This window comes from Orycteropus afer, unplaced genomic scaffold, assembly GCF_000298275.1.
Source record: "Orycteropus afer afer isolate SDZICR_OR568_19922 unplaced genomic scaffold, OryAfe1.0 scaffold00826, whole genome shotgun sequence".
NCBI classification, from domain to species: Eukaryota; Metazoa; Chordata; class Mammalia; order Tubulidentata; family Orycteropodidae; genus Orycteropus; species Orycteropus afer.
In genome coordinates, this window is record NW_006922413.1 from 352,275 (window position 1) to 378,663 (window position 26,389).

Genomic DNA, 26,389 nt, shown 5'->3' on the forward strand with positions numbered 1-26,389 from the left:
CCAGTTTGTTCCTCGGATAGTATTACAGGTAGGCCACACCCCTGGGGAAACTCCCCCTAGACTGACCGGCCGCTTAGGACATAGTCATGTGATCCATCATGAGAAACAACACTCACAAGTGAAGTCCAGCCAAGTTGACAGATCTTCAACTATCACATGGGGCAATCTACTTCCATAGTGATACTGCCTCAGAAACCCAAGGAGGGGTCGCTATGAGTTGGTCCGACTCGACGGCAGATAACAACAACAACACGGTTATTGTTCACTTGTAGACCTGTCAATTATTTGACTGAAACTGAGCTATAGGAGTGAGTTCAGTTCCCAATCTGAAAAGTGATCTAGTTTTGAAGGTTCCACCAGTCTTTGTCTGACAAATAAGCCTGGTCATTTGTATGATTTTTGAATTTTGTTCCACATTGTTCTCTTACTGTATCCAGGTCCTTCTTGTGATCCCTGTCAGAATAGTTGATAATGGTAGTCAGGCACCATCTACTTTTTCTGGTCTAAGGATTGTGGAGACTGAGGTTTGCATGGCCCGTTAGCCCTTGGACTAATTGTTTTCATGTGTTTTTGATTTTCTTCATTCTTCTTTGCTTCAGACAAGGAAAGACCAGTAGTTGCACCTTAGATGGCTGCTTGCAAGTTTTTAAGACCCTAGTGGCTATTCACCAAAGTAGGATGTAGAACATTATCTTTGTGGACGGTGTTGTGCCAATTGACCTTGACAATCCCCCCAGAGTCTCAAGGCCCAGTGACTCACTCCTTTATGAGGGAATTTGTTATTTAGTTAAAAGGTGAATAGTCTTAGTGAAAATTTAAAGGATATCTCCAGTGTTAACTGGTCCAATAAGCCTGGACTTTAAAAAAAATTTTCTCCCATTCCATCTGTTATTCCTGATTAGAACACTTGATAGTGGTAGCCGGGTACCATCTGTTTCTTCTGGCCTCATGATACATAAGGTCATGGTTTCTGTAGACTGTTAGTGCTATAGATTAATTTCTTCTCTGAGTCTTTGGTTTTCTTCTCTTTTACTCTGGATGAGTAGAGACAAATAGTGGTGTTTTAGATGGCTATTCATAAGCTTTTAAGACTGTTGACACTACTCACCAAACTAGGATGTAGAACATGAAGTTTATGGATTATATTATGCCAGTTGACAGAGTAGTCTCATGTACTTTCATGTCACTCTTCTATGTAGCTCAGCTGCTTTTTTCTGAAACTGATCTGGGGGATCTGATTTAGATTTTGACCTTTTGCTAGTTATGCTTTACAAAATTATGTGTATATATATATATATATATATTTTTTTTTTTTTTAATTGTGATTTGAGTGGAAGTTTACAAAGCAAACTTTTTCCATGTAGCAGTTCACAGATACTTTGTTTCATGGCATTGATTGTAATCCCCCTAATGTAGCAGCTCTCTTCCCAGTTTTTCCCTGTGGTTACTTTTTCTCTGTGTCCTTCTTTCCTATGCATTCCCACCCTCTGAGCTGTCTCCCTGTGCAAATACTGCCCTTCAGACTCTCATGCTTTTTTGTTCTAAGGAGTACACCTACCTGGTATAAGTGTTCAAAATCAAATTAGTCTTTCTTTGGCAGTCACCTTATGTTATAACTTCAGATTGAGTTTGTTTTCAGTTAAAGTTAGGATGCTGCTGCTAAGCTAAGTGTTTCATATTTGCTGCTGAAAGTGTGGTCTGCTGACCATCAGCATCAACAACAAATTGAATGTACTGTGACTCCTTCAAACATTTGCCAACATTGCTCCTTCCATAGGACCTTCTCTCTTCTCTGGTTCTCTTCTTAAGATCTTGGCTGTAAAAATTTCTCCCATAAAAATGATTTCCTAAGGAGGAAGTTACAGTGTGGGATTGCAGTAAATGTCACAAACAGAATGTGTATAAATTGTTGAGTGGAAAACCAATTTGCTCTATAAACTTTCACCCAAATCACAATTTTAGAAAACTACTTGGGAAAAAAATAATTTCTTAAATTTCACATTTAACTTTAATAACCTCAGTGACTTGTCTTTTTAATGGCTAGAATATCACACTTTATCAATGCATGCTATTATCTAACACCATGATATGAAAATCCAGGTTTCATACAGGTAGTATTTTATCCATTCTATAGTTTGAAATTTTGATGTTGAACTTATATAGAACAAGGGTACCAGAATTTATATAGTATATCTTTATCTTTATTTCCTAGGGATGTCCTTTAACTCCATTGCCTGCAGTTAGTATTGCTATTCGATTTACCTATGTACTTCAGGATTGGCAGCAGTATTTTTGGCCTCAGCAACCCCCAGGTGAGAGAGTTTAGAGCTGTATTTAACTTACTGAATGTAATTGGTAAAGAAAATATAATAAGAAATCAAAATTACTTAACAGTTCATATCAAATGTTTTAAATTAGATATATTTGTAATCCATTTTAAATATAATATTGATTTCATTGCTTTTTATCATTTGATTTCTTTTTTCTCTTAAATAAAAAGCTCTATAGGCTGTTTTAGAGATAGTAATGCTCTATATTTGACAATCTGTCTTTGAAAACGAACATTATTTATAAAGCATCCCCTGCTGTGGAACATAATGTACTGTAAATTAGTATGTAGTGAATGATTAAACTGTCTGATATTAGAACATAATAAGAAAAGCCATCCTCATATCTGAGAGCAAACATACAGAGAGCTTTATAGAGATTAGAATTTGAAGAAGAAAGGTAAATACACAGAAGAGGGGGGAAAAAGCATGTGCATATATATAATACACATGTATGATAGAGCTGTAGAATATTTTACTTTAATGTGCATTTTATAAAAGTGTAATCAAAATTTGCTTGCTTTTTCATTGATACATGGATTCATTCAACAATCAAAGTTATCCTATAGTAAGCCAGATTGCTCCATAGACACAAATATGCAAGACATTACCTAAGTTCTAGAAAAGCTCACAGTATGGTGGACGTGTAGCCTAATGAAGTAAGGTTTTAGTTCTTATATGTTTCCCCCATACATAACTGTTATATTCAAGCACATCTATTAAAAAATTTAATACGAACTGGTAAATAATTAAAAGAATTTTACTAACCTGAAAACATGAACTAGAATACTATTCTTCATTATTTATTTTGTTTTAAGTAGTTGCTTATTTGTAAGATTGAAAATAATAAATGGGTAAGCTTGGGATAGTGCTAAAATTAATGTAGTATATCCTTAGCTTTTGGCAGTTAACAGTACTACTGTTTTCTTCTATGTACTACTGAATAATTTGAAACTCTTTAGGGACAATAAAAGAACTGCATCTAAACCACAGCAAAGGGAAATGAAAGCTAAGCTGAGATTTATATTAGAAGAACACTAAAATGTTTATGTTGGTAATTTCAGTTCTCAGACAGTTATACCCCTTGGAAAATGTGTAGTCTGCTTCAAGTTAGAAGCCTTAGTTCCCACCTTTCTTTTCCTTTATTTCTGAGGCTACTCTATTACTGAACGCTTTTAAAGCTTTCCCAAGGTGGTATGGTCTGTTGGTCTAAGAAGCCTAAGAGCCAGAATCTTAGCATTATAATTCTGGTTGCCAGTAAGGCCTTTGTTAATATTCTGTTGCCAATTGTTTTTAATGGGGATAAAGATGAACATTTTCCCCAGTGGATTGAAGGAGCTCTGGTGATGTAGAGGTTAAGGCATTTGGTTGCTCATCAAAAGTCAGGGGTTCAAACCTATCAGCAGCTCTACGAAAGAAAGATGGGGTGGTCTGCCTCCATAAAGACCACAGCCTTGGAAACCCAGTAGGGATCTCTATTAGTTGGAATCAGCTCAGTAGCAGTGAGTTTGATTTTGGTTCAGTGGATTGTTGTTGTTATTTGCCATCGAGTTGGACCCGACTCATAGTGACCCATCCTTGGGTTTCCGAGGCGGTATTACTACAGCAGTAAATTGCCCAACCTTCCTTCCGAGGAGTGGCTGGTGAGTTTGAACTGCCAGCCTTCTGGTTAGCAGTCAAGTGGATTGAGGGTCACATAAGTGCTTAACATTGCCTCTTACAAAAGGAAGGGACTCAACATGTAATATGGGCCAGATACTGTCCTTGGCATTTTTATGTAGTACTTCATTTCATTCTCATTTACCTCTGTGATAGACATTATTACCTGTCTTTCACTGGGCCAAAGTGACATAGCCACTGAGTAATAAAGTTGGAATTTAAACATGGAGCTGCAAATCCAGTGTTCTTTTTGTTCTGTGATGTTGCTTCTCAACTTTTAATTCTGTTAAATCCTTTCTTCAGTTATGCTCTAGTAATAATTTTTAAGGGGCTCTGGTGGTGTAGTGTCTTAGGCATTTGACTGCTAACCAGAAGGCTGGCAGTGCAAACCCACCAGCCACTCCTCAGAAGGAAGGTTGGGCAATTTACTTCCATAGTGATACTGCCTCAAAAACCCAAGGAGGGTTTGCTATGAGTCAGGGTTAATAATTTTTAACTTACTCATGTACTAAAATGTGCTTATTTTAAATTAGGAGCTCTTTAAAAATTCACATCTAGTAATAAAGTTAGTCATTGTGATCTTTATTATTATAAGCATTTTTACTTGCAAAATGGAATTGAGTTGATTTGAGAAAATTTACTGAATCAAGTAATTGAGCCGTATTAAATGATTAATAATTTAAACAAGCAAAACCAAACTCACTGCCATCGAGTCAGATCTGACTCATTTAATGAATAGTAAATAATCATCATGTTGTACAGTTGATAAACTTATCTGTTGTGTATGTGTGTGTCTTCATGTGAAAATCTAATAACTGTATGGTAAGAACTGGGTTAATTGACTGTTTATGTAATCACTAAGGCTTCTGGTCAACAGTTGGCTATTAGTAGTTAAGTTTTTGGGGAGTCAAAGGTTTTGCATAGATATTTGTCTGTGTGGGGCATTGACACCCCTAACCCAAACATTGTTCAAGGGTAATCTGTATAATTTTATTAATTATGAGAAATTTGTTATTTATAAATTGACATTAGGCAGCAAAACTGATATATTAGGTTAGTGATTCAGTTTTTAATACTTGAAGAGTTATCTTAATTAGGTAGTATTAATCACATTTTTTAAAAATGAAAATAAAAATTACAGGAATAATATTTCTCTTGAGTAATGCTTAGGGAATATTTCAGAAGGTTAAAATATAGAATACATAGTTTGAATGAAACACTGGGAAAATGGAGAAAAATTATGTCTCTTTCATCATATTAAGGCGCTCTGGTGGTGCAGTGATTAAGGCATTTGGCTGCTAACTAAAAGATCGGCAGTTTAAACCCATTAGCCACTCCATGGGAGAAAGATGAGACAATCTGCTTCCACAGAGATTTACAGCTTTTGAGACCCTATAGGGCAGTTCTGTTCTATCCTATAGAGTCATTATAAGTTGATCAATTTATTGGCATTGAGTTTGGGTTTATTACATTTTCAGAGGAAGTCTTTAGTACTTGATGTGTGCTCTTATTTTAGGTACTTTTAAAGCTATAATCTCCCAAATGGCTTAACTTTACTAGATTAGATTCTTACTTCTCTATTTTTGCCAAATAATAGAAAAATATTACTTTTCTTTAGATATAGATGCCCTTGTAGGAGGAGAAGTTGGAGGTCTGGAATTTGGCAAGTTACCGTTTGGTGCCTGTGAAGATCCTATTAGGTGAGAGTTTCAGTCTATTATTGTAATTATTGGACTATTTTACTTCTTAAATTTATATTGATATTACCTTCACTATACTTTAGAATGGGAGCTCTGGTAATGTAGTGCCTAAGGCACTTGACTGCTAACCAGAAGGCTGGCAGTTCAAACCCACTAGCTGCTCCTCGGAAGGAAGATGGGGCAATCTACTTCCGTAGTGATACTACCTTGAAAACCCAAGGAGAGGTCACTGTGAGTCGGGTCTGACTCGATGGCACATAACAACAACAAACAACAATACTTTATAATACTGTAGCCTGCTAGAATGAATGTCATACTGGAAGTAGAGACCTATACCTAATAATCTTTTCATCTTTGTTTTTCTCTGTAACTTAAGAAGTAAGAGGTTTTAAAATAATACATAAAAAGTTGATGACTACCATTTATTGATTGTTCTTCATGGAAGTGATTATTACTCAAATGATACATACATTTTAAAGCTTTTGGATATGTTTTATATTTTGTGTATTTTAGTGAACTTCATTTAGCAACAACATGGCCTCATCTGACTGAAGGGATAATTGTGGATAACGATGTTTATTCGTAAGTATGTTAAGAGTAATACGTTAAGGTCCAAAAAGAAAGTAAAATTAACTGCCTCATTGTCAGCAATTTTCCTTTTTTTAACATCAATTCCTGAAAAGATTAATTTTTCTCTTTTTAAAGATTACTTTTTAGACAGATTAATATGTATTAGAGATGTATTTTAGGCTGCTGACTTTGGGGATGAATCCTTACTTCAGAGATAATGAACAATCTGAATCTGTTGGTTTTAGGAAGAAAAATACCTCTAAGCAGTGTGAGATTCAGTGCATAATCCTGTTAAACTCCTCTTAGCCAGTCAGAAGCATTTTGTAAAGTGCTTATGAAGAGATGATGGTCATCAAAATGTACTGGAATAATACCTGGTCATTTAATGTTGTGAATCATAAAACACCCATGTTATATACACCTGTATAGTAAAACAGCTTGAAAATTATAGGAAGAATTGTTTAGGAAGAATATGCAGAAAGAAGAAGGCCATTTATGTAATTATTTCTCATGTTTGATGCAAAACAATGAGAAATAGTGTACATTTTTTTTTTTCATAAAGATAAATTTGTGATATTTGCTGATGATTTTAAAAGTAACATGAGTGCTCTTCATTAGGTAATTTGGACAGGTATATAGAAGAAAGCAAAGACTATCTGTAATCCCATCTAATAAAAAAGAACCAGTTAATATTTTGGGATATATCTTTTAAAATTTATTTATATTTTTTTCTTTATTCATTTAATGTATCATCTTATATCTTCTATGCCAATAAGTGTAGATCTCTGTTGTCATTTTTAAAATGACTGCACAGAATTCCAGTAAGTTTATCTGCCGTGATCTATTTGACTGATAAAATAGGGCATTTTGATCATGTGTAAAATTTTCCAGTCTCTATATTGATTGATAGGAGCTCTGGTGGTATAGTGCCTAAGCCATTTGACTGCTAACCAGAAGGCTGGCAGTTCAAACCCACCAACCACTCCTCAGAAGGAAGGTTGGGCAGTCTACTTCCATAGAGATCCCACCTCGGAAATCCAAGGAGGGGTCACTATGAATTGGATCCAACTCGACGGCAGGGAGTTTGGTTGGTTAGTTTATATTGATTGATAATGATATACAAAGCAAGTTTGAGATAATTAAGCATAATTGCTATTATTTCTTTTTTATTATAATTCTTTCATTATTGTTGTGTGCCATGGAGTTGATTCTGACTCATAGTGATCCTGTGTGACAGAGTAGAACTGCCCCATAGGGTTTCCTAGACTATAATCTTTATGAAAACGAACTGCCAGGTCTTTTTTCCTGTGTGGTTGCTGGTGGAGTCAAAGCACCAACTTACCAATTAGCAACTGAGGGCTTAACCATTTTGCCACCAGGGCTCCTTAAGTCTCGCATTAGGTTATCAGTATGCATTGCCTCTTCTTGGGTCTGTTTTTTAATCTTTTTGTTTTTGCTGGTTTTTATTTTTTTTTGTCTAAAAATATAATTTCTTAAGTTTTTTATTTTTTAACTTATGAAAGTGGCCTCATATACCTAGAAAACAATAAGTTTAAGAGAGGCAAAATGGACTTCTTGTGCTCCATAATATTTTCTTTACACTATAATTTGATAAGTCCATGAATCTTGCAGGTGGTCATAATTAGAATATTATGTTTATTATTTTGCATTTTAGTGATCTGGATCCTATTCAGGCTCCCCATTGGTCTGTTAGAGTTCGAAAAGCCGATAATCCTCAGTGTTTGCTGGGTAAGATGTATTATATTCCTTTCCTGAAAACCACCAGTCTGACCATCTTCCACATAAGGAAGAATGAATACATCCTTTATGCTCTATTTCCCCTTTCCAAAATTATTTTTTAAATTTGTATTCTCCTCAGTGAATATTCCTTTTTTTTTTTTTTAATCATTACCAACAGCAGTAAATTCTTGAACAGCACTAGCAGGATTTCAATTTCAAACTCAAACTTTCAGTTTCAACCAGTCCACATGTTACAATTCTCTAGTATTTTTCATTACTGAGTTTTATTTGTCTAATATTTTTATGTTCTTCGCTTTTCTTCTTCCTGTGGTATAGTCTGCATCTTCTAGTTAGTGACACCATCTTTGCTTTTTGTTGTCTCTCCGGACCTGTAGGACATGATGAGAAGAGCACTGATTTTGACAGCCTGGTTAGAGCCCTCTGTAGTGTTTTAACATCTCTGCAGGCCTATTTACTGATACAGGAAAAGGAATATAAATAATCTTGTATTCATCACAGGATTATTGGAAGAATGAAGTGAAACGATATAAATGGAAGGACTTTTAAAAACATCAGTTGCTATTCAGATAGTATTTTTTTTTCTGACTTTTTTTTCTAAATTTTATTTTGTTGTTCTTGAGAATATATACAGCTAAACATATACCAGTTCCACAGTTTATGTGTGTATAGTGACATTGATTACATTCTTTGAATTGTGCAACCATTCTCACCCAACTTTTCTGAGTTGTTCCTCACTCATTAATGCAAGGTTCTTGTCTAATCTTATGAGTTGCTATTGTCAGTTTGATCCCGTATATATAGTTCTTAAAAGAGCAAAGTGGTCAAGGCAGACCTTTTTCACTATTTAAGCTAAACTGTTGTTCAGTTTTAAGATGACTTCAGAGGATATTTTTGGCTTAAGGTTTAAAGATTTTCACAGAGCATTAGTTTCAGGGGCATCCAACCTTCATGGCTCTATAAAGTCTGAACTCTGTGATAATGTAGTATTCTGTTCTGCATTTCCCCCCTTTTGATCAGTATTTTTCTGTGGGATCTTTGATCATAGTATTCAATAATGATAGCTGGGCACCATCCAATGATCTCATGGCAAAGGACGGAATTGCTAATGGAAGCAATTAGCCACAGTTGCCATATCCTCCTTCTTTTACTGACTCTCCTTCTTCTTCTTCTATTGCTCCAGGTGAATAGACACCAATTGTTGTGCCTTGAATGGTTGCTTGCAAGCTTTTGAAATCCCAGGCACAACACAATGAGATAGGAGGTAGAATGCAGCACTAAACATGATAGTGGGCCAATTAACTGAGATGTCCATGATCCTAAAGCTCCAAACCAAGGAACCAAATCCCATGAGATGTGTAGTTGTACATAATTCAGATAATGTTACTATACCCCATGTCTGGAGTTGTCTTTGCCATTCCATTTTTATTGATATATTTCTTTCATGAAATCTTCTGAACCCATCTCAGTATGCATTTTTATCTTTTTCTCCCTTATATTAGTACACATGAAAACATTTTCTCCATTTCTTGTGTTCATCTATGTCACCTTCTGTCCATATCACCCATTCAACTAGTGCCATTACTAAATGTTTATTGTTGATAGTAACAATGCATTTCTCTTAAGAATTATTTTTTTGAACACTTTATTCTTCATCATGTGCTATTTATCATATGCTAATTAGCTCTTTCCATTTGGGTTAAGTACATTATTATAGTGAACACAAAGATATATAAGGTAAAATTTATACCCTTGGTGAATTTTTCTGGGATTTAAGGGGAATAGTATAGGGTCAATGTCAAGAGCTTTGAAATGGGTCTGACCTTGGTTCAAATCCTACATCTACCAGTTTGGACCGTTTATTTAATCTCTTCAAGCCTTAGTGTCTCCACTAGTAATAGAGATAATAATAGTAGATACTTCACTGGGTTTTTATGAGGATCAAGTGAGATTTTGTACCTTTGTGTACGTATATGTGTATCACACTTAACACAGAGCCTGTCTCATAGTAAATGTTCAGTAAATGATTTTTGTTGCTTTAGTCATTCAGTCATTAAATTTACTTACTAAATTTCTTTAATTCCTTATTGTTCCTTCTCCACTGACTTCTGCGATAATTGCAAAGGGATTTAGAATTAAAAATATTCTCATTTTAAGTTAGTTTCATGATTTCACCCTAATTCTTTATCTAGAATACAGGACTTTCTCACTTTTCTAGGAAAATGCTCTAGATTTATTCTGAACTAGTTGGTGAATTCTAAAACTTAGATGTACTTAGTAGTTTGTATTATCTGATAACTTTAGTACAAATGATTCTTGTTAAGCTATAATTTTTTGTGCTAATCTGCTTCATGGCAACTCTTTAGAAAATACTGAATCCCTTTCCCCCATTGCAGTTCTTTAGAAGGTACTGATCCCTTTCCCCTTCTTATAATGATACAAAGCCTATCAAGGTTGAAATACCTTCAACCTGCCAGATTTCTGAATCCTGTAGAAACATATCTCAGTGTCTCTTTTTTTGTTTTTTAATGGATTCAGAATTCTAGTATGATACTAGCTGCAGAAAGAAGAATACTACATACATGTACAGTAATAATTCTTGTTAATTATAGAACTTCATTAACAATAGATAGTATGTGACTCATTGAGGTAAACAGTAAGTGCTTACTATTACTGGGTACAGTTATTTTTTTCCTATCATTCTAGAGGAAATTCTAAGGCTTTTTTGTTTTTGTTTTATTTTAATGTCTTGGGACATGGAGAAAAAGGAAGAACAAGTCTGTTTTTAAAACAGGATTAATTTCTGGCATCTCAGGGGGAAAAACTGTTTTTTTTTCCTGCCATATCTTAGTTAATAGCTTTTGTGAAAAGATGTATGCTTTAATTTGTAGGACTGATTTCTATCAGTTAAGTGTGAAAAATATGTAACTTTTTTTTTTTTAATATAGGTGATTTTGTCAGTGAATTTTTTAAAATTTGCCGTCGAAAGGAGTCAACTGATGAAATTCTCGGACGATCCACATTTGATGAAGAAGGGAGAGGTGACCTACTTTTTTTTTTTTTTTTAAGTTACTTACAAATAACTAATCCTTTTTCTTTGGCCCATTTTGCAACAACTTTTCATCTTTTTTCTCATTTTGAACTAAGTTAGAGAAGCAAGTTTTGATGCCCTAGACAGTTACCATTTCTCTCTAGACTATACCTTGAGCTTGTTAACACATTATGTGCATTTAATAAGTTTGTTCCACCAAATATGTGGAATGTTTTGAAAAGAAGAGTTAGAAGTTTATCTTTCAGATCCCCTGGGGAGAAAAATTTGTATGAAACTTTTGTTACTCATGCTTGCATATAAAATTGAACATATATATTAAAATTATATAGTTCTGAGATCATGTAACACTAGTAGAAAGAGTACCTCAGTTTTCTATACAATCATCAATTTATGTATGACTTTAATCTGCTAATGCAGATGATATAATTTGCACTCATTTCTGTTCTTTTTATAGAAATTACTGATATAACTCATGCTTTGTCAAAGTTGACTGAGCCAGCACCGGTTCCAATTCATAAATTATCAGTTTCAAATATGGTACACACTGCAAAAAAGAAAATACAAAAACACAGAGGTGGAGAAGAGTCACCACTGAATAATGATGTCCTCAATACTATTCTCTTGGTAAGTAAGTATAGTGTCTTTCTCTAACTATATGTGTAATCATTTTATTCATTACATATTAAATCCCTTCTATGTGGCCAGCACTGAATTGAGAATACAAACTGAGGAAATAAGAAACCAATAGTTACAATATTGCCTGTAAGAAGTCTGATAGACAGGCTGTAAGAATACAGCAGATAGTGCATTCCTCTGTCTGGCATACTTCAGCTGAATCATGAGGAGAAGAAGGCTTTAGAAGCAGAAGAATAGCAGAGGACTGAAACAGCAAGTTGAATAATTTGATACATTGTTGGGTGGTCCCAGGGAGTGAACAGGGATGATGCTGGTGAGGTGAGTACTGGATTTTACAGTTTGAAACTATTATAAACAGAAGGTTGATATGATCAAGATTGTATTTTTGAAAGTTTCCCTTGAAATACTAGAGAAAGTTTTATATTGAGGTTTAGAGAAGGATCGAGGTACATTTCTAGGGTGGCACCTAGGTAAAACATGGTGGAATGGGCCCAGCCTTGGAACCATGCACACCAGGGTTTAACTCTGACTTTTACTGAATGATTTTGAATAAGCCATTTAACTTCACTTTACTCATCTATAAAATGAACAAATCTAGTAAACCTATGGGAATTTTTGTGAGGATTAAAGGAACTTCTATTATAACTTGGCATATAATGGTAAATGATAACTTTGGTAAATGATAACTGTTCTTAGATGATTGCAGTTATGATTGTATGTCTGGCAATTTTTGTGTTAAGACAATCCTGGAAAAAAATTTTTTAAAGTGTCATGGGGTGGCAGTTGACTTCACAAAAGGGGAAGAGAATCAAGATCAACAGCCCAAGGCTGATTCCTATGAGATGGAGGTGAGACTTGCTTCTACCCTCCAACCTTTATACCACTTTTGACACCACCTGTCCCTTCCATGGCACTCTGTACTTCTCTGCTGGGTTTGATGATTCATTGCAATGGCCACAAAAAACTCACAAAGAATACCCAAGATTGTGAGGTGAGGTTCGTTAGGGAAGTAACAGGTCACAGTTCCGAATTAGAAACAACTCAGGGTACAGGTCTTTGATCGGGACAATCACTTCTCTGCCATGCCTGCCAGCACATTTTTCTCTTACCCTTGGCCCCTTACCCCTTGGCCTATGCTCTGCTTGGATAAGTGTTTCAAAGTTCCTTTAGCTCTACTGATAAGTATCTGGGCACCCCACTGTGCCAGTAAGCCTCGGCCTGATGGTACTCAGCTCTAGCTCCATAGGTTGGCAAACTTAGCTCCACCAAGTGCCCAAAGGTACCCTACTCCACCAGCAAGCCTTTTGCCCAAAGGCACTCAGCTTTCTAGTTCCACAGGTCCACAAGGTCATCGCTATGTCTCCTGCCAGTCTCTTGGTTCAGCTGCCTCTGCTGCCATCATTTCTCTGCCACTGCGTCTTGCCATCTCTTGGTGTCTCTCCGTTATTACAACTTTCTGTCTCCTAGATCTGAGAGGTTCAAGCCTAGTGGGATGGCAAAACCAACCAATTATTAGGGTTCCATATACTTTATTTGTGTGGTTCCACCTACACAAGGGTGCCATGCATCTTATTGAAATTACTCACAAGCTCTTCATTCCCCTTGGTGGCCATAAGCACATCAGTTTGCATAGTCTTACCCCATTTGCATAATCTTACCCTTACCTAAGGGAGACAAACTTGTCTGTCAGTTTGTAGCCCTGTGGTGGCTTGTGTGTTGCTGTGAGGCTGGAGGCTGTGCCACCAGTGTTTCAAGTGCCAACAGGTTAGCTATGGTAGACAGGTTTCAGTGGAGCGTCAAACCTAAGACAGACTCAGAAGAAGGAAGAGGCCATCCATTTCTCAAAGAATTGGCCAGTGAAAACGTTATGAATAGCAGTGAAACAATGTCTGATGTGTTACTGAGAAATAGCCCTGAAACATTGTCTGATATAGTGCCATAGGATGAGCACCTCAGGTCAGAAGGCACTCAAATTATGACTAGGACAGAGCTGCCTCCTCAGAATAGAGCTGACCTTAATGATGTGGATGGAGTAAAGCTTTCAGGACCTCCTTTTGCTGATGTGGCACAACTCAAGATAAGAAGGAACAGCTGCAAATATCCATTAATAATCAGAACATGAAATATATGAAGTATGAATCTAGGAAAATTGGAAGTTGTCAAAAATGAAATGGAACACATAAAGATCGATAGCCTAGGCATAAGTGAGCTGAAAGAGACTGGTTTTGGCCATTTTGAATCAGAAAACCATATGATCTACTATGCTTTGAATGACAAATAGAAGAGGAATGGCATGGCATTCATCATCACAAAGAATATTTCAAAATTTATCCTGAAGTACAATGCTGTCAGTGACAGGATAATATCCATATGCCTATGAGGAAGACCAGTTAATATTACTATTATTTAAATTTACGTACCAACCACCAAAGCCAAAGATGAGGAAATTGAAGATTTTTACTAACTTCTGCAGTTTGAAATTGACTGAACATGCAGTCAGGATGTGTTAATTATCACTAGTGAGTGGAATGCAAAAGTTGGAAGCAAAGTAGAATTTCCAGTAGTTGGAAAATGTGGTCTTGGTGATAGAAATGATGCTGGAGATTGCATGATAGACTTTAGCAAGAAGAACAACTTACTCAATGTAAATACCATTTTTCAACAACACAAATGGTGGCTATACACATGGACTTTGCCAGATGGGACGGGAATGAGATTGACTACATCTGTGGCAAGAGGTAATGGAAAAGCTCAGTATCTTCAGCCAAAACAAGTCCAGGAGCTGATTGTGGAACAGACCATCAACTTATATGTAAGTTCAAGTTGAAACTGAAGACAATTAAAACAACTCCACGAGATCCAAAATATGACCTTGATTATATACTTCCTGAATTTAGAGACCATCAAAAGAATAGATTTGGTGTATTGAACACCAATGACCGAAAACCAGAAGAATTCTGGGATGACATCAAGAACATCATCCATGAAGAAAGCAAAAGGTCATTAAAAAGACAGGAAAGGAAGAAAAGACCAAAGTGGATGTCAGCGGAGACTCTGAAACTTGCTCTAGAATGGAGAGTAGCTAAAGCAAATGGGAGAACCAACAGGATAAAAAGAGCTGAACAGAAGATTTCAAAGAGCAGCTTGAAAAGACAAAGTCAGTTATTATAATGAAATGTGCCAAGAGAAAGAACACACTTGGCATTTCTCAAGCTGAAAGAACTAAGGAAAAAAATTAAGCCTCTAATTGCAATATTGAAAGACTCCACGGGCAATATGTTGAATGATGGCCAAAACCTCAAAAGAAGATGGTTGGAATACAGAGTCACTGTATGAAAAGGAATTGATAGATGATCATCAATTTCAGGAGGTGGCATATGATCATAAACCAATGCTATTGTAGGAAGAAGTCAAAACTACACTGAAGGAATTGATGAAAAACGAGGCTCCAGGAATTGACAGAATACCCATTGAGCTGTTTCAACAAACGGATGCCCCACTGGAGGCACTTACTCAGCTATGCCAAGAGATTTGGAAGACAGCTACCTGGCCAACTGACTGGAAGAGAGCCATATTTGTACCCATTCCAAAAAAAGGTGATCCCACAGAATGTGGAAATTAGTGAACAATATCATTGATATCACACACAAATAAAATCTTAAGATAATTCAAAAACAGTTGCAGCAGTATATTGACAGAGAACTTCCAGAAGTGCAAGCTAGATTCAGAAGGGGACGTGGAACAAGGGATATCATAGCTGATGTCAGATGGATCTTGGCTAAAAACTAAGAATACCAGAAAGATGTTTACTTGTATTTTATTAACTATGCAAAGGCATTTGATTGTGTGGATCATAACAAGTTATGCATAACTTTGAGAAGAATGGGAATTCCAGAACACTTAATTGTAGTCATGAGGAACCTGTACATAGACCAGGAGGCTCTCATTCAAACACAACAAGGGAGTGCTGCATGGTTTAAAATCAGGAAGAGAGTACATCAAGGTTGTGTCCTTTCACAATACTTATTCAACTTGTATGCTGAGCAAATAAATCCAAGAAGCTGGACTAAATGAAGATCATGGCATCAGGATTGGGGAAAGGCTTACTAACAACCTGTGATACACAGATAACACAACTTTGGTTGCTGAAAGTGAGGATGACTTAGAGCACTTACTGGTGAAAATTAAAGACCACAGTCTGTGATATGGATTACACCTCAACATAAAGAAAACAAAAATCCTCACAGCTGGACCAATAAGCAGCATCACGATAGATGGAGAAAAGATTGAAGTTGTCAAAGATTTCATATTACTTGGTTCTACAATCAACACCAATGGAAGCAGCAGTCAAGACATCAGAAGACATTTTGCATTGGGCAGATCTGCTGCAAAAGACCTCTTTCAAGTGATGAAGAGCAAGATATCTCCTTGAAGACTAGGATGTATCTAACCCAAGCCATGGTATTTTCCATCGTCTCATATGCGTGTGAGAGCTGGACAATGAATTAGGGAGATCGAAGAAGAGTTGATGCTTTTGAGTTGTGGTGTTGGTGAAGAATGCTGAAAGTACTGTGGACTACTAGAAGGACTAACAGTCTGTCCTGGAAGAAGTGCAGCCAGAATGCTCCTTGGAAGCAAGAATGGCCAGTCTTCGTCTTACCTACTTTGGTCATGTTGTCATGTCAGAAGGGACCATTCTCTAGAGAAGGATGTCATGCTTGTGTAAAGTGGAGGGTCAATGAAAGAGGGGAAGACCCCCAGTGAGATGGATAGACAGAGTGGCTGCAGCAATGGGCTCAGGTGTAGTAGGGATAGTGAAGCAGGCACAGGACCAGGCAGTGTTTCATTCTGTTGTACATAAGGTCTCTATGAGTCAGAGATGAGTTGATGGCACATAACAACAACAACAACCCTGTCATTTGGTGGGAGTTACAAAGACTGTGGCTAAAAGGGCCATATTAAGTAATTCACTCTTCTGCAATGTGGCAAAGTATCCATAGTAAAAGGAAATTATTAATTAGCTGTACTAGTATGTACTGTAACAGTTATGAGAAGCAGTTATAAAAAGACTGAAAATTTCTGTAGAGAAGGTGGCTTCTTAAGATCATCTATAGAGATTTTATTTAAATTCTATAATTCAGTTATCATATATACTGAATTTATTCCTCAAATCTGTGTCCATCTGAATTTTCTATCAATGGCACCAATTTAAAACTTGGAGTTACTTAGAATGACTGAATAATTATACAGATAGGGGAAGAAAGTGACAAGAAGTTATTAGCACCCTTCTCCCCCTCACACACATACACATATTAACATATTTAATCAGAAGCCATATGGAAAAGATACACTGGTCAATATAAGTTTAGACTGTTTCCTACTTTCTAGGGATATCTAAGAAAAATACAGTTATTGGTCTGGAATATTGTGCCTTTCACTTTTGAAGATTTAGGATGTTACAACTCTACAGAGCCTCATGAATACATGTGTATTTAATTTTTTTTTTCTTTTTAATAATATTAATACTTTTAAAAATATTTTGTGGTCTTGGATGAGTATGAAGAGAGAGTTCGTTTTATATTGTTCAGCCACAGTATCAGATACCACAATATTACTTTACTTTTAAGAAAATCTCATTTTTAAAATTGGTTAGTCATTGAAACCCTGTGCTTTTTTATGGCAGATATTTGAGATCATATAGAACCAGCTGACCAGTACAATAGGAATATTTCCGTTGTTTAAACAGTGAAACCAGTGAAAAGTTAAATAATGTCTGTATGAGTTATTACATAAACAAAATAGGAAATTTGGTCTAAAATGTGAATATTTTTTTCTTCCCCTAAGTTCTTATTTCCTGATGCTGCATCTGAAAAATCATTAGATACAAATACTTCAACAGACAACAATAATCCTCCATCAGAGAATGAAGAATATGTAAGTTGATTTGCGTTTCAATATTAAAATATGTGAAATACATTGAATTTCTAGGGGCTTGCTATGTTTCTAATTTGTTATTGTTGTTATGTGCCATCGAGTCATCTCCAAACTCATAGTGACCCCTTCTTGTTTCTAATTTGTGTTGTTATGTGCTGTTGAATCGGACCCGACTCATAGCAACCCCTCCTTGGGTTTCCGAAGTGATATCACTACGGAAGTAGATTGCCCAACCTTCCTTCCGAGGAGTGCCTGGTGGGTTTGAACCTCCAGCCTTCTGGTTAGCATTTAGTAATGTAAAAATCTTTATTTTAAATAGCACATTGTTGTTGTTGTTATGTGCTGTCAAGTTGGATCCGACTCATAGTGACCCCTCCTTGGGTTTCCGAAGCAGTATCACTACGGAAGTAAATTGCCCCATCTTCCTTCTGAGGAGTGGTTGGTGGGTTTGAACCACCAACCTTCTGGTTAGCAGTCAAGTGCCTTAGCCACTATGCTACCAGAGCTCCCAAATAGCATCTTAGGAAAACTAAATGGAGACCATCACCTCTACTCAGGTAATGCTCTGTTACATAACATTGCCACAGATAATTTGGTTAGCAAGAATTTTTTTCGAAACAATGAAGAAATATCAACACACTGTGAATTGTTACAAGCTCTTGCTCATTTTAGAGTTTTGTAAAATTATCAAATTGATGTTTTCCAACAGTGATTCTTCTCTATAGATGTCAAAACTAGAAAGTGAATGGAAAACTATAATGAAGTAAAATGTAAAGTTGTCATGTTCTCATATCTAGATATTTGATAAATGGAGAAATGAGTGAGTTTAATTAACATGCAGAGACATACCAAGCTCTTTAGAATGTTATTTTTGGGAAGTAGATTTCATTGAGTGAGAGAAGAAAAGCAGAGGTTTTTATATTGTTAGTTTATACAGGTCTGATTTAGTTTTGATTTGGAGTGGAAGGGGAGTTAGTGTTTTGTTTTACAACAAGCTTATACTCCTTTTATCATTGAGAGAGTTTTTAAACAATGTGGAATCTGGAATATATCTTAAAGATTCAACAAAGGAAAATTGAGAGCTATCAATTTAGCCTCACTAAACTACATATTTTTGATCTTAGTAGGAATCTTAAAAACACTGAACTACCTAGTAGCAAGTAGATTGTAGTGTATTTAAAAAGAAAAAAAAAAGACACACTGCCACTGAGTCAATTCCAACTCATAGCTACCCCCTTTTGGTTTCCAAGGCTGTAAATCTTTACAGAAGTAGATTGCCCCATCCTCCTTCTGTAGAGTGGCTGATGGGTTTGAACCACCAGCCTTCTGGTTAGCAGTCAAATGCCGTAGGTACAGAGCTCCTTAGTAGTGTATTAGACATTTGATAAAAGCTAGTTTGGGTGGGATAGATTAGTTTTAGTAGTCAAATCTCTTTCTATACACTTTTTTGATTATACATGTAAATATACTGTTCACAAGTTTTCACTTTGTTTCTTTTTTGTTCAATTTAGAATCTATACAACCAGTTCAAATCTGCACCATCTGACAGTTTAACATACAAATTGGCTTTGTGTCTTTGTATGATCAATTTCTACCATGGAGGGTTAAAAGGAGTGGCACACCTTTGGCAGGAATTTGTTCTTGAAATGCGTTTCAGATGGGAAAACAACTTTCTGATTCCAGGGTAATAATTTCAATTTCCAGTTCTTTAAGTAGGATTTTTATTTGTTAGCAAATGTTTGACCTTTGGCCCATTAATTCACCTGTTCTAGGAAATCTGTCTTGAAAATGGTAAGACACTTGAAGATGACTTATGTACAGAGATGTTCACTGCAGCTAATTTACAGTAGGAAAAGGAAAGGTGGAAACAGCCTAAATATCAAACAGTAAAAGAAGGGTTAAGTAAATTGTGATACATTTCTATAATGGAATATTATGGAGCTATTAGAAGCTTTTTTCCAAGAATCCATAATAGTACCCAAAATGTTTATAATGTTTGTAGTAAAGTATAGTATTGCATAAACAAAGTAAATTATGCTTTTATGTGTATATATATATATATATACACACACACACACACACACACATACATACATACATACATATCCACTTTTGTTTGTCCCCTCGGGTCAACAAACCACCAATAGCAAACACAACAGAAACTTCCAGACATAGTGACAAAATAGTGATAACTCTCACCTAGAAAAACCACTGTTAACAACTGGCTGTGTTTCTTTCTCATCATTTATATACATACATACATATGCATATGAAAGAAAGAAAAAAACAAAAAGGAAGAGGAAAATATGAAAGAAAACACACATATACACACAAAAAAAAATACGAAAAAAAGAAATAAAAAAAAAGAAAGAAAAAAATATAAATATATATGCATGTATATAAATGATGAGAAAGAAACACAGCCAGTTGTTAACAGTGGTTTTTCTAGGTGAGAGTTATCACTATTTTGTCACTATGTCTGGAAGTTTCTGTTGTGTTTGCTATTGGTGGTTTGTTGACCCGAGGGGACAAACAAAAGTGGATACGTGACTCTGTCTTTTAGTCTTAGTTAACTTCTTTTCTGAAACTTAGTTATCTTATAGAAATCTAGTTTTGATTTCTCATCAATATGGCTGAAACTTATGGCGGTATGAAAAATATGCATATCTGAAGCTATTTTACTAAATTTATTCTTTTCTTACCATTTTATTTGATAGATTGGCAAGTGGACCCCCTGATCTAAGATGTTGTTTACTGCATCAGAAACTACAGGTAAAGATTTCCTAATAACAACATATAAATGTGATCTTTATTATATCAGACCTTTTTAAACAGTAATGTAATAATAGATCATACTCTTTTCTCATTATGCTGATGTAAGTTACTGACAGTCACTATCATTCACAATAAGATCTGGAGAAGGGGTGGAGAATAAACATGAAATTTGCAAGGAATGCATTTTTTTTTTTAATAGTAACTGATTAAAATACATGATTTCTGTTTTCTTAAGATGTTAAACTGCTGTATTGAAAGAAAGAAGGCACGTGATGAGGGGAAAAAGACAAGTGCCTCAGATAACATCACTAATACATATCCAGGGAATGCTAGAAAAACTGGAGACCTTTTGGGGTCAGAGAATCTGAAAGATACAGATAAAGAAAAGGGAGAGGTGGGAAAATCTTGGGACTCTTGGAGTGACAGTGAAGAAGAATTCTTTGAATGCCTAAGTGATACTGAAGAACTTAAGGGAAACGGACAAGAGAGTGGCAAGAAAGGAGGACCTAAGGAGGTGGCAAATTTAAAACCAGAGGGACGTCTCCTTCAGCATGGGAAGCTCACACTGCTGCATAATGGAGAACCTCTCTACATTCCAGTAACCCAAGTAAGACATAAAGTGATTTTTAAAATTTATTTTGTTGTTTATATAACTTCATTCTAAAGCAAAAAAAAAAAAAAAAAAATCCAAACCTGCTGGCATTGAATCAGTTCCAACTCATAATGACCCCTGTTGGGTTTCCAAGGGTGTAAATCTTTATGGAAGTAGATTGCCTCATCACTTTCCCTTGGAGCAGCTGGTGGGTTTGAACTGCTGACCTTCTGGTTAGTAGTTAGATGCCTTACCCACTACATCACCAGAGCTTCTCAACTTCATTTTAGTAGAAGATAATTGCTTTGGGTAGGGGCATTCCTTAGAAAGTCTCTGTCCAGAGGTTTAAGATTTGAAATCTAAATAAACATTGGGGCTTTTAGATATACCATTTCTGAAATTGAGAAATGTTTTGATGTTTAAGTAGGTAGTAGCTCATCATGCAAAAGGTGATCTATTACTTTATAAACTGAGTGGGGAGTGTTCAGCTCTTTATAAAACAAAATCCAAAAATGTGGAGGGGAATGAACAAAAATAAAAACTCTTCAGTTATATGCTTGATTTTTTTCTGTTCAAAAATGCAACTTGAAGCCATTTTATACCATTAAGAAGTATAATAGCAACAACTCAACATCTGAAGTAGATGTTTTGTTCTTGCATAAGTAATAACTGAATACATTCTTTGAAAAATTGAATCTGGAAAAAGTTAAAGCTGCTACCCGTTATTCCATCTCTCATCTATAGAAGTAACCACTTCTATCAATTTGAGGTAAATTTTTTATAACTATTTCTGTGCATCACTCTGTGTGTGTGTGTGTGTGTATAGTAGATAGATAGACAAGATAGAAAGTTTGTTTTATGGATTTGTAAAAAACTGTGTGTATTGATGTACAACTTAGTCTTAACCTAATATGTTAAGAATTGAAGATCATTCTGTGCCATTTCTTACACATCTACTTCATTTCTCTTTTAATTACTGTATAATATTCCATGTAATGGAAGAGCCATAGTTTATTTAATCATCTCCCACTTGATATAAAATGTATATTATTTTCAAGTTTTGGCTGTTACAAACAGTGCTTCAGTAGTATTTTGTGTCTTGTGTGTTCACATATGAACGTTTTATAAGAAAGACAATGAGAAAGGAATTACTAGATAAACCAATATCCAGGTTGCCAAATTGCCCTTCAGAAAAGCTTCACCTATTTCATACTCCTATCTGTGGATAGGTAGCTGGAAAATGATGCTGGCGATCACATGATAGAATTTTGTAAGACCAATGACTTATTCATTGCAAATACTTTTTCAACAATGTAAATGGTACTATACAAGTGGACCTCACTGGATAGAATACACAGGAATCAAATCAGTTGCATCTATGGAAAGAGACAGTGGAGAAGCTGAGTATTATCCATCAGAACAAGCTCAGGAGCTGACTGCAGAACAGATCATTAATTACTCTCTATGCAGGTTGAAGTTGAAGCTAAAGGAAATTAAAACAAGTTCACAAGAGCCATATACAACCTTGAGTATATTCCACCTGAATTTAGAGACCATCTCAAGATTAGATTTGACATATTGAATGCTAATGACCAAAGAAGACCAGACAAGTTGTACAAGGACATCATACATTAGGAAAGCGAAAGGTCATTAAAAAGACAGGAAAGAAAAAGAAGACCAAAATGGATGTCAGAAGAGACTCTGAAATTTGCTCTTGAATGTAAAGTAGCCAAAGCATATGGAAGAAATGATGAAGTAAAAGAGTTGAGTAGAAGACTTCAAAATGCGGCTCAAAAAGACAAAGTGCAAGACCTAGAATTAGAAAACTGAAAGAGAAGAATATGCTCAGCATTTCTCAAGTTGAAAGAATTGAAGAAAAAATTCAAGCAGTGATTTATTAAATATTGAAGGATTCTATGGGAATCTACGTAGGAGCTCTGGTGGCGTAGTGCCTGAGGCATTTGACTGCTAACCAGAAGGCTGGTGGTTCAAACCCATCAGCCACTCCTTGGAAGGATGATTGGGCAATCTTCTTCTGTAGAGATACCACCTCAGAAACCCAAGGAAGAGTTATGAATTAGATTCAACTCTGGGCAAAATATTGAATGATGCAGAAAGCATCAAAAGAAGATGGAAGGAATACACAGAGTCACTGTACCAAAAAGAATTGGTCAACATTCAACCACTTCAGAAAGTAGCATATGACAAAGAACTGATGAAGGAAAGAAGTCCAGGTTGTACTGAAGGCAGTGGCGAAAAACAAAGCTCTAGGAGTTAATGGAGTACTAATTGCTATGTTTCAACAAACAGATGTGATGCTGGAAGCATTCACTCTATGCCGAGAAATTTGGAAATTAGCTACCTGGCCAGCCAACTGAAAGAGAGCCATATTTGTGCTCATACCAAAGAAAGATGATCCAACAGAATGTGGAAATTATCAAACAATATCATTAATATCATACAAAAGTAAAATTTTTCTGAAGATACTTCAAAAACAGCTGCAGCAGTATCAGCAGGGAACTGCCAGAAATTCAAGCCAGATTCAGGAGATGATAGAGAACAAAGAATATAATTGCTTATGTCAGCTGGATCTTGGCTGAAAGCAGAGAATACCAGAAAGGCATTTACCTGTGTTGTATTGACTATGCAGAGGCATTCGATTGTGTAAATCATAACAAATTATGGATAACATTGTGAAGAATGGGAATTCCAGAACACTTAATTGTGCTCATGCAGAACCTTTATATAGATCAAGAGACAGTCATTCAAACAGAACAAGGGAATACTGTGTGGTTCAAAATGAAGAAAGGGGTGCATCAGGGTTGTAGCCTTTCACCATACTTACTCACTCAGTATGCTGAGCAAATAATCCAAGAAGTTGGACTATCTGAGGAAGAAGAACATGGCACCTAGACTGGAGAAAGATTCATTAACAGGCCTGAGATATGCAGATGACACAGCCTTGCTTGCTGAAAGTGAAGACTTGAAGCACTTACTGATGACTGCAGCTTTTCATATGGGTTACTCCTCAATAAGAAACAAAAATCCTCACAACTGGACCAATAAGCAGTATCACAGTAAGCAGATAAAAGATTGAAGTTGTCAAGGATTTCATTTTGTTTGGATTGACAGTCAACTTCCATGGAAGCAGCAGTCAGTAAAGAAAATGATGTACTGCATTGAGCAAATCTGTTGCAAGAGACCTCCTTAAAGTGTTAAAAAGCAAAGATGTCACTTCAGGGACTAAAGTGCATCAGACCCAAGCACTTTTTTGTTGTTGTTGTTTGTTTTGTTTTCCAGTTGCTTCAAATGCATGTGAGATGCCTTAGGCGCTTGGCCACCAGAACTACCTCGGAAACCCAATGGAGCATGTGAAAGCTGGACAGTGAATAAGGAAGACCAAAGAAGAACCGATTTAATTATGGTGCTGACAAAGAATGTTGAATATATCATGGACTACCAGAAGAACGAACAAGTAGCTCTTGGAAGAACTACAGTCAGAATGTACCTTAGAGGCAAAGACGGTGGTGAGACTTTGTCTCATATACTTTGTATATATTATCAAGCGAAACCAGTTTCTGGAGAAGGGTATCGTGCTTGGTAAAGAAGAGGGTCAACAAAAAAGAGAAGTACTCTCAATGAGATGAATTGACACAGTGGCTGCAGCAATGGGCTCAAACATGGCAACAATTGTGAGGATGGCACAGGACTGGGCAGTATTTCTTTCTGTTGTACATAGGCTCACTCTGAGTCAGAACTGACTCCGCAGCACCTAACAACAACATCCATGGTGAGTATAAAATTAAGGAAGTACTCATTCTCTCCCAATTTTGCTTCTTCCCTTTCATCCTTCCACAAATACTGAGTGCCTATGTATACTGAACATTGTTTTATACTTTGGAAATTTAGTAGCAAAATAGACAGTTTCCTGCACAGATAGTACTTATATTCTTTTTTTTTTTTATCAGCAGTTGATAATACCAATCATATTTTTGCCAATATGATGTACAGAAATTTTGTCTCATATTTTACAGTGTATTCCTGATTTTTCTATTAACCTGAGGATCTTTTAATATGTTTATTGTCCTTCCTTTTCTGTGAATTGCCTACCTTTTGGGGCGGGGGGGGGAAGTTGCTGTCTTTTCTTACTGATTTATGAGTTCTTCATATGTTAGATATGAATCCTATGTTATGTTTACCGATTATGTTTTTCTTAGTCACTTAATATTCTTATTATTCAAATACAAATTACCACAGTTTTGTATACAAATCTTAAGTATACAAAAAAAAAAAAAAAAAACCAAACTAACTGCCATCAAGTTGAGTCCAACTCATAGCGACCCATCCTTGGGTTTCCGAGGCCATATCTCTACAGAAGTAGATTGCCTAATCTTCCTTCCGAGCAGTGGCTGGTGGGTTTGAACTGCCACCCTTCTAGTTAGCAGTCACATGCCTCAGGCACTTTGCTACCATAACTACAGCTTAGTGAATTTTTTTCATATATAAAGAGCTCTGGTGGCGTAATGAATAAGGCATTTGGCCACTTAACCAGAAGGTCAGTGGTTCAAATCCTCCAGCCACTCTGCAGAAGGAAGATGGGGCAGTCTTCTTCCATAAAGATTGACCATCTTGGAAACCCAATGGGGGTCGCTTTAAGTCAGAATCAATTTGATGGCAGTGGGTTTGGTACACTCAGTTAGCCACAGCCCAGATTGAATTTCCCAGATAGACAGTTCCCATCATCACAGGACAATGCTGATTGGTAGAGCTTTCTTTGCAAAGAAAAATTCTGTATTTCATATGTTCAGAAGATCATCATTGGCTAATTTTCCATAGATTGCCAGGCTTTCTAGTTTGCCTTACTTAGTCTGGAAGCTCTACTGAAACCTGTCCACACGATGAGTAACCCTATTAGTACTTGAAATTCTCATAGCATAGCTTCTGGCATCATACCAACATGCATGCCACCATAATATGACAAACTGACAGGTGGTGAACCCTCTGTTAAACACATACCAAAACTTCAGGTTAGCAGACCTGCTGTGTTAACTCTTTTCTGCACACTTGCTATTGTCAGTGACTTTAATTTTTGCTTTTCTGGTGGGTATATTATAATACCTTGTGGTTTTAAGTTAATTTTCCCCAATGTATAATGACATTGAGCACATATTGAGGTATCTTGTTTGTTGGAGTACCTATTAAAGGTCTTTGCCTATTTTTTTTTTTTTTTTTAACTTTCCAGAACAGATAATTTTATTCCCTAGAAGCAAGGACATAATATGAAGCTGTAATTTTTTTTTTTTTTTTTTAATTGTGATTTGGGTGAAGATTTACAGAGCAAATTCACTTTCCATACAGCAGTTCACATATACTTTGTCACATGTCA

General features: G+C 36.0%; 1 protein-coding gene across 1 annotated transcript in view; it reads left to right on the forward strand.

The window, feature by feature from the left end:
• Positions 1 to 26,389, forward strand: part of RAB3GAP1 (RAB3 GTPase activating protein catalytic subunit 1) — a 144,261-nt gene that overhangs the window by 63,882 nt on the left and 53,990 nt on the right. Inside the window, exons 8-17 of the mRNA XM_007957941.2 lie at positions 2,213 to 2,312; positions 5,605 to 5,686; positions 6,200 to 6,268; positions 7,932 to 8,005; positions 10,963 to 11,055; positions 11,521 to 11,690; positions 17,547 to 17,636; positions 19,148 to 19,320; positions 20,354 to 20,408; positions 20,647 to 21,018. Of these exons, the coding sequence (XP_007956132.1) occupies positions 2,213 to 2,312; positions 5,605 to 5,686; positions 6,200 to 6,268; positions 7,932 to 8,005; positions 10,963 to 11,055; positions 11,521 to 11,690; positions 17,547 to 17,636; positions 19,148 to 19,320; positions 20,354 to 20,408; positions 20,647 to 21,018 (1,278 nt within the window). The remainder of the gene's footprint in view (positions 1 to 2,212; positions 2,313 to 5,604; positions 5,687 to 6,199; positions 6,269 to 7,931; positions 8,006 to 10,962; positions 11,056 to 11,520; positions 11,691 to 17,546; positions 17,637 to 19,147; positions 19,321 to 20,353; positions 20,409 to 20,646; positions 21,019 to 26,389) is intronic.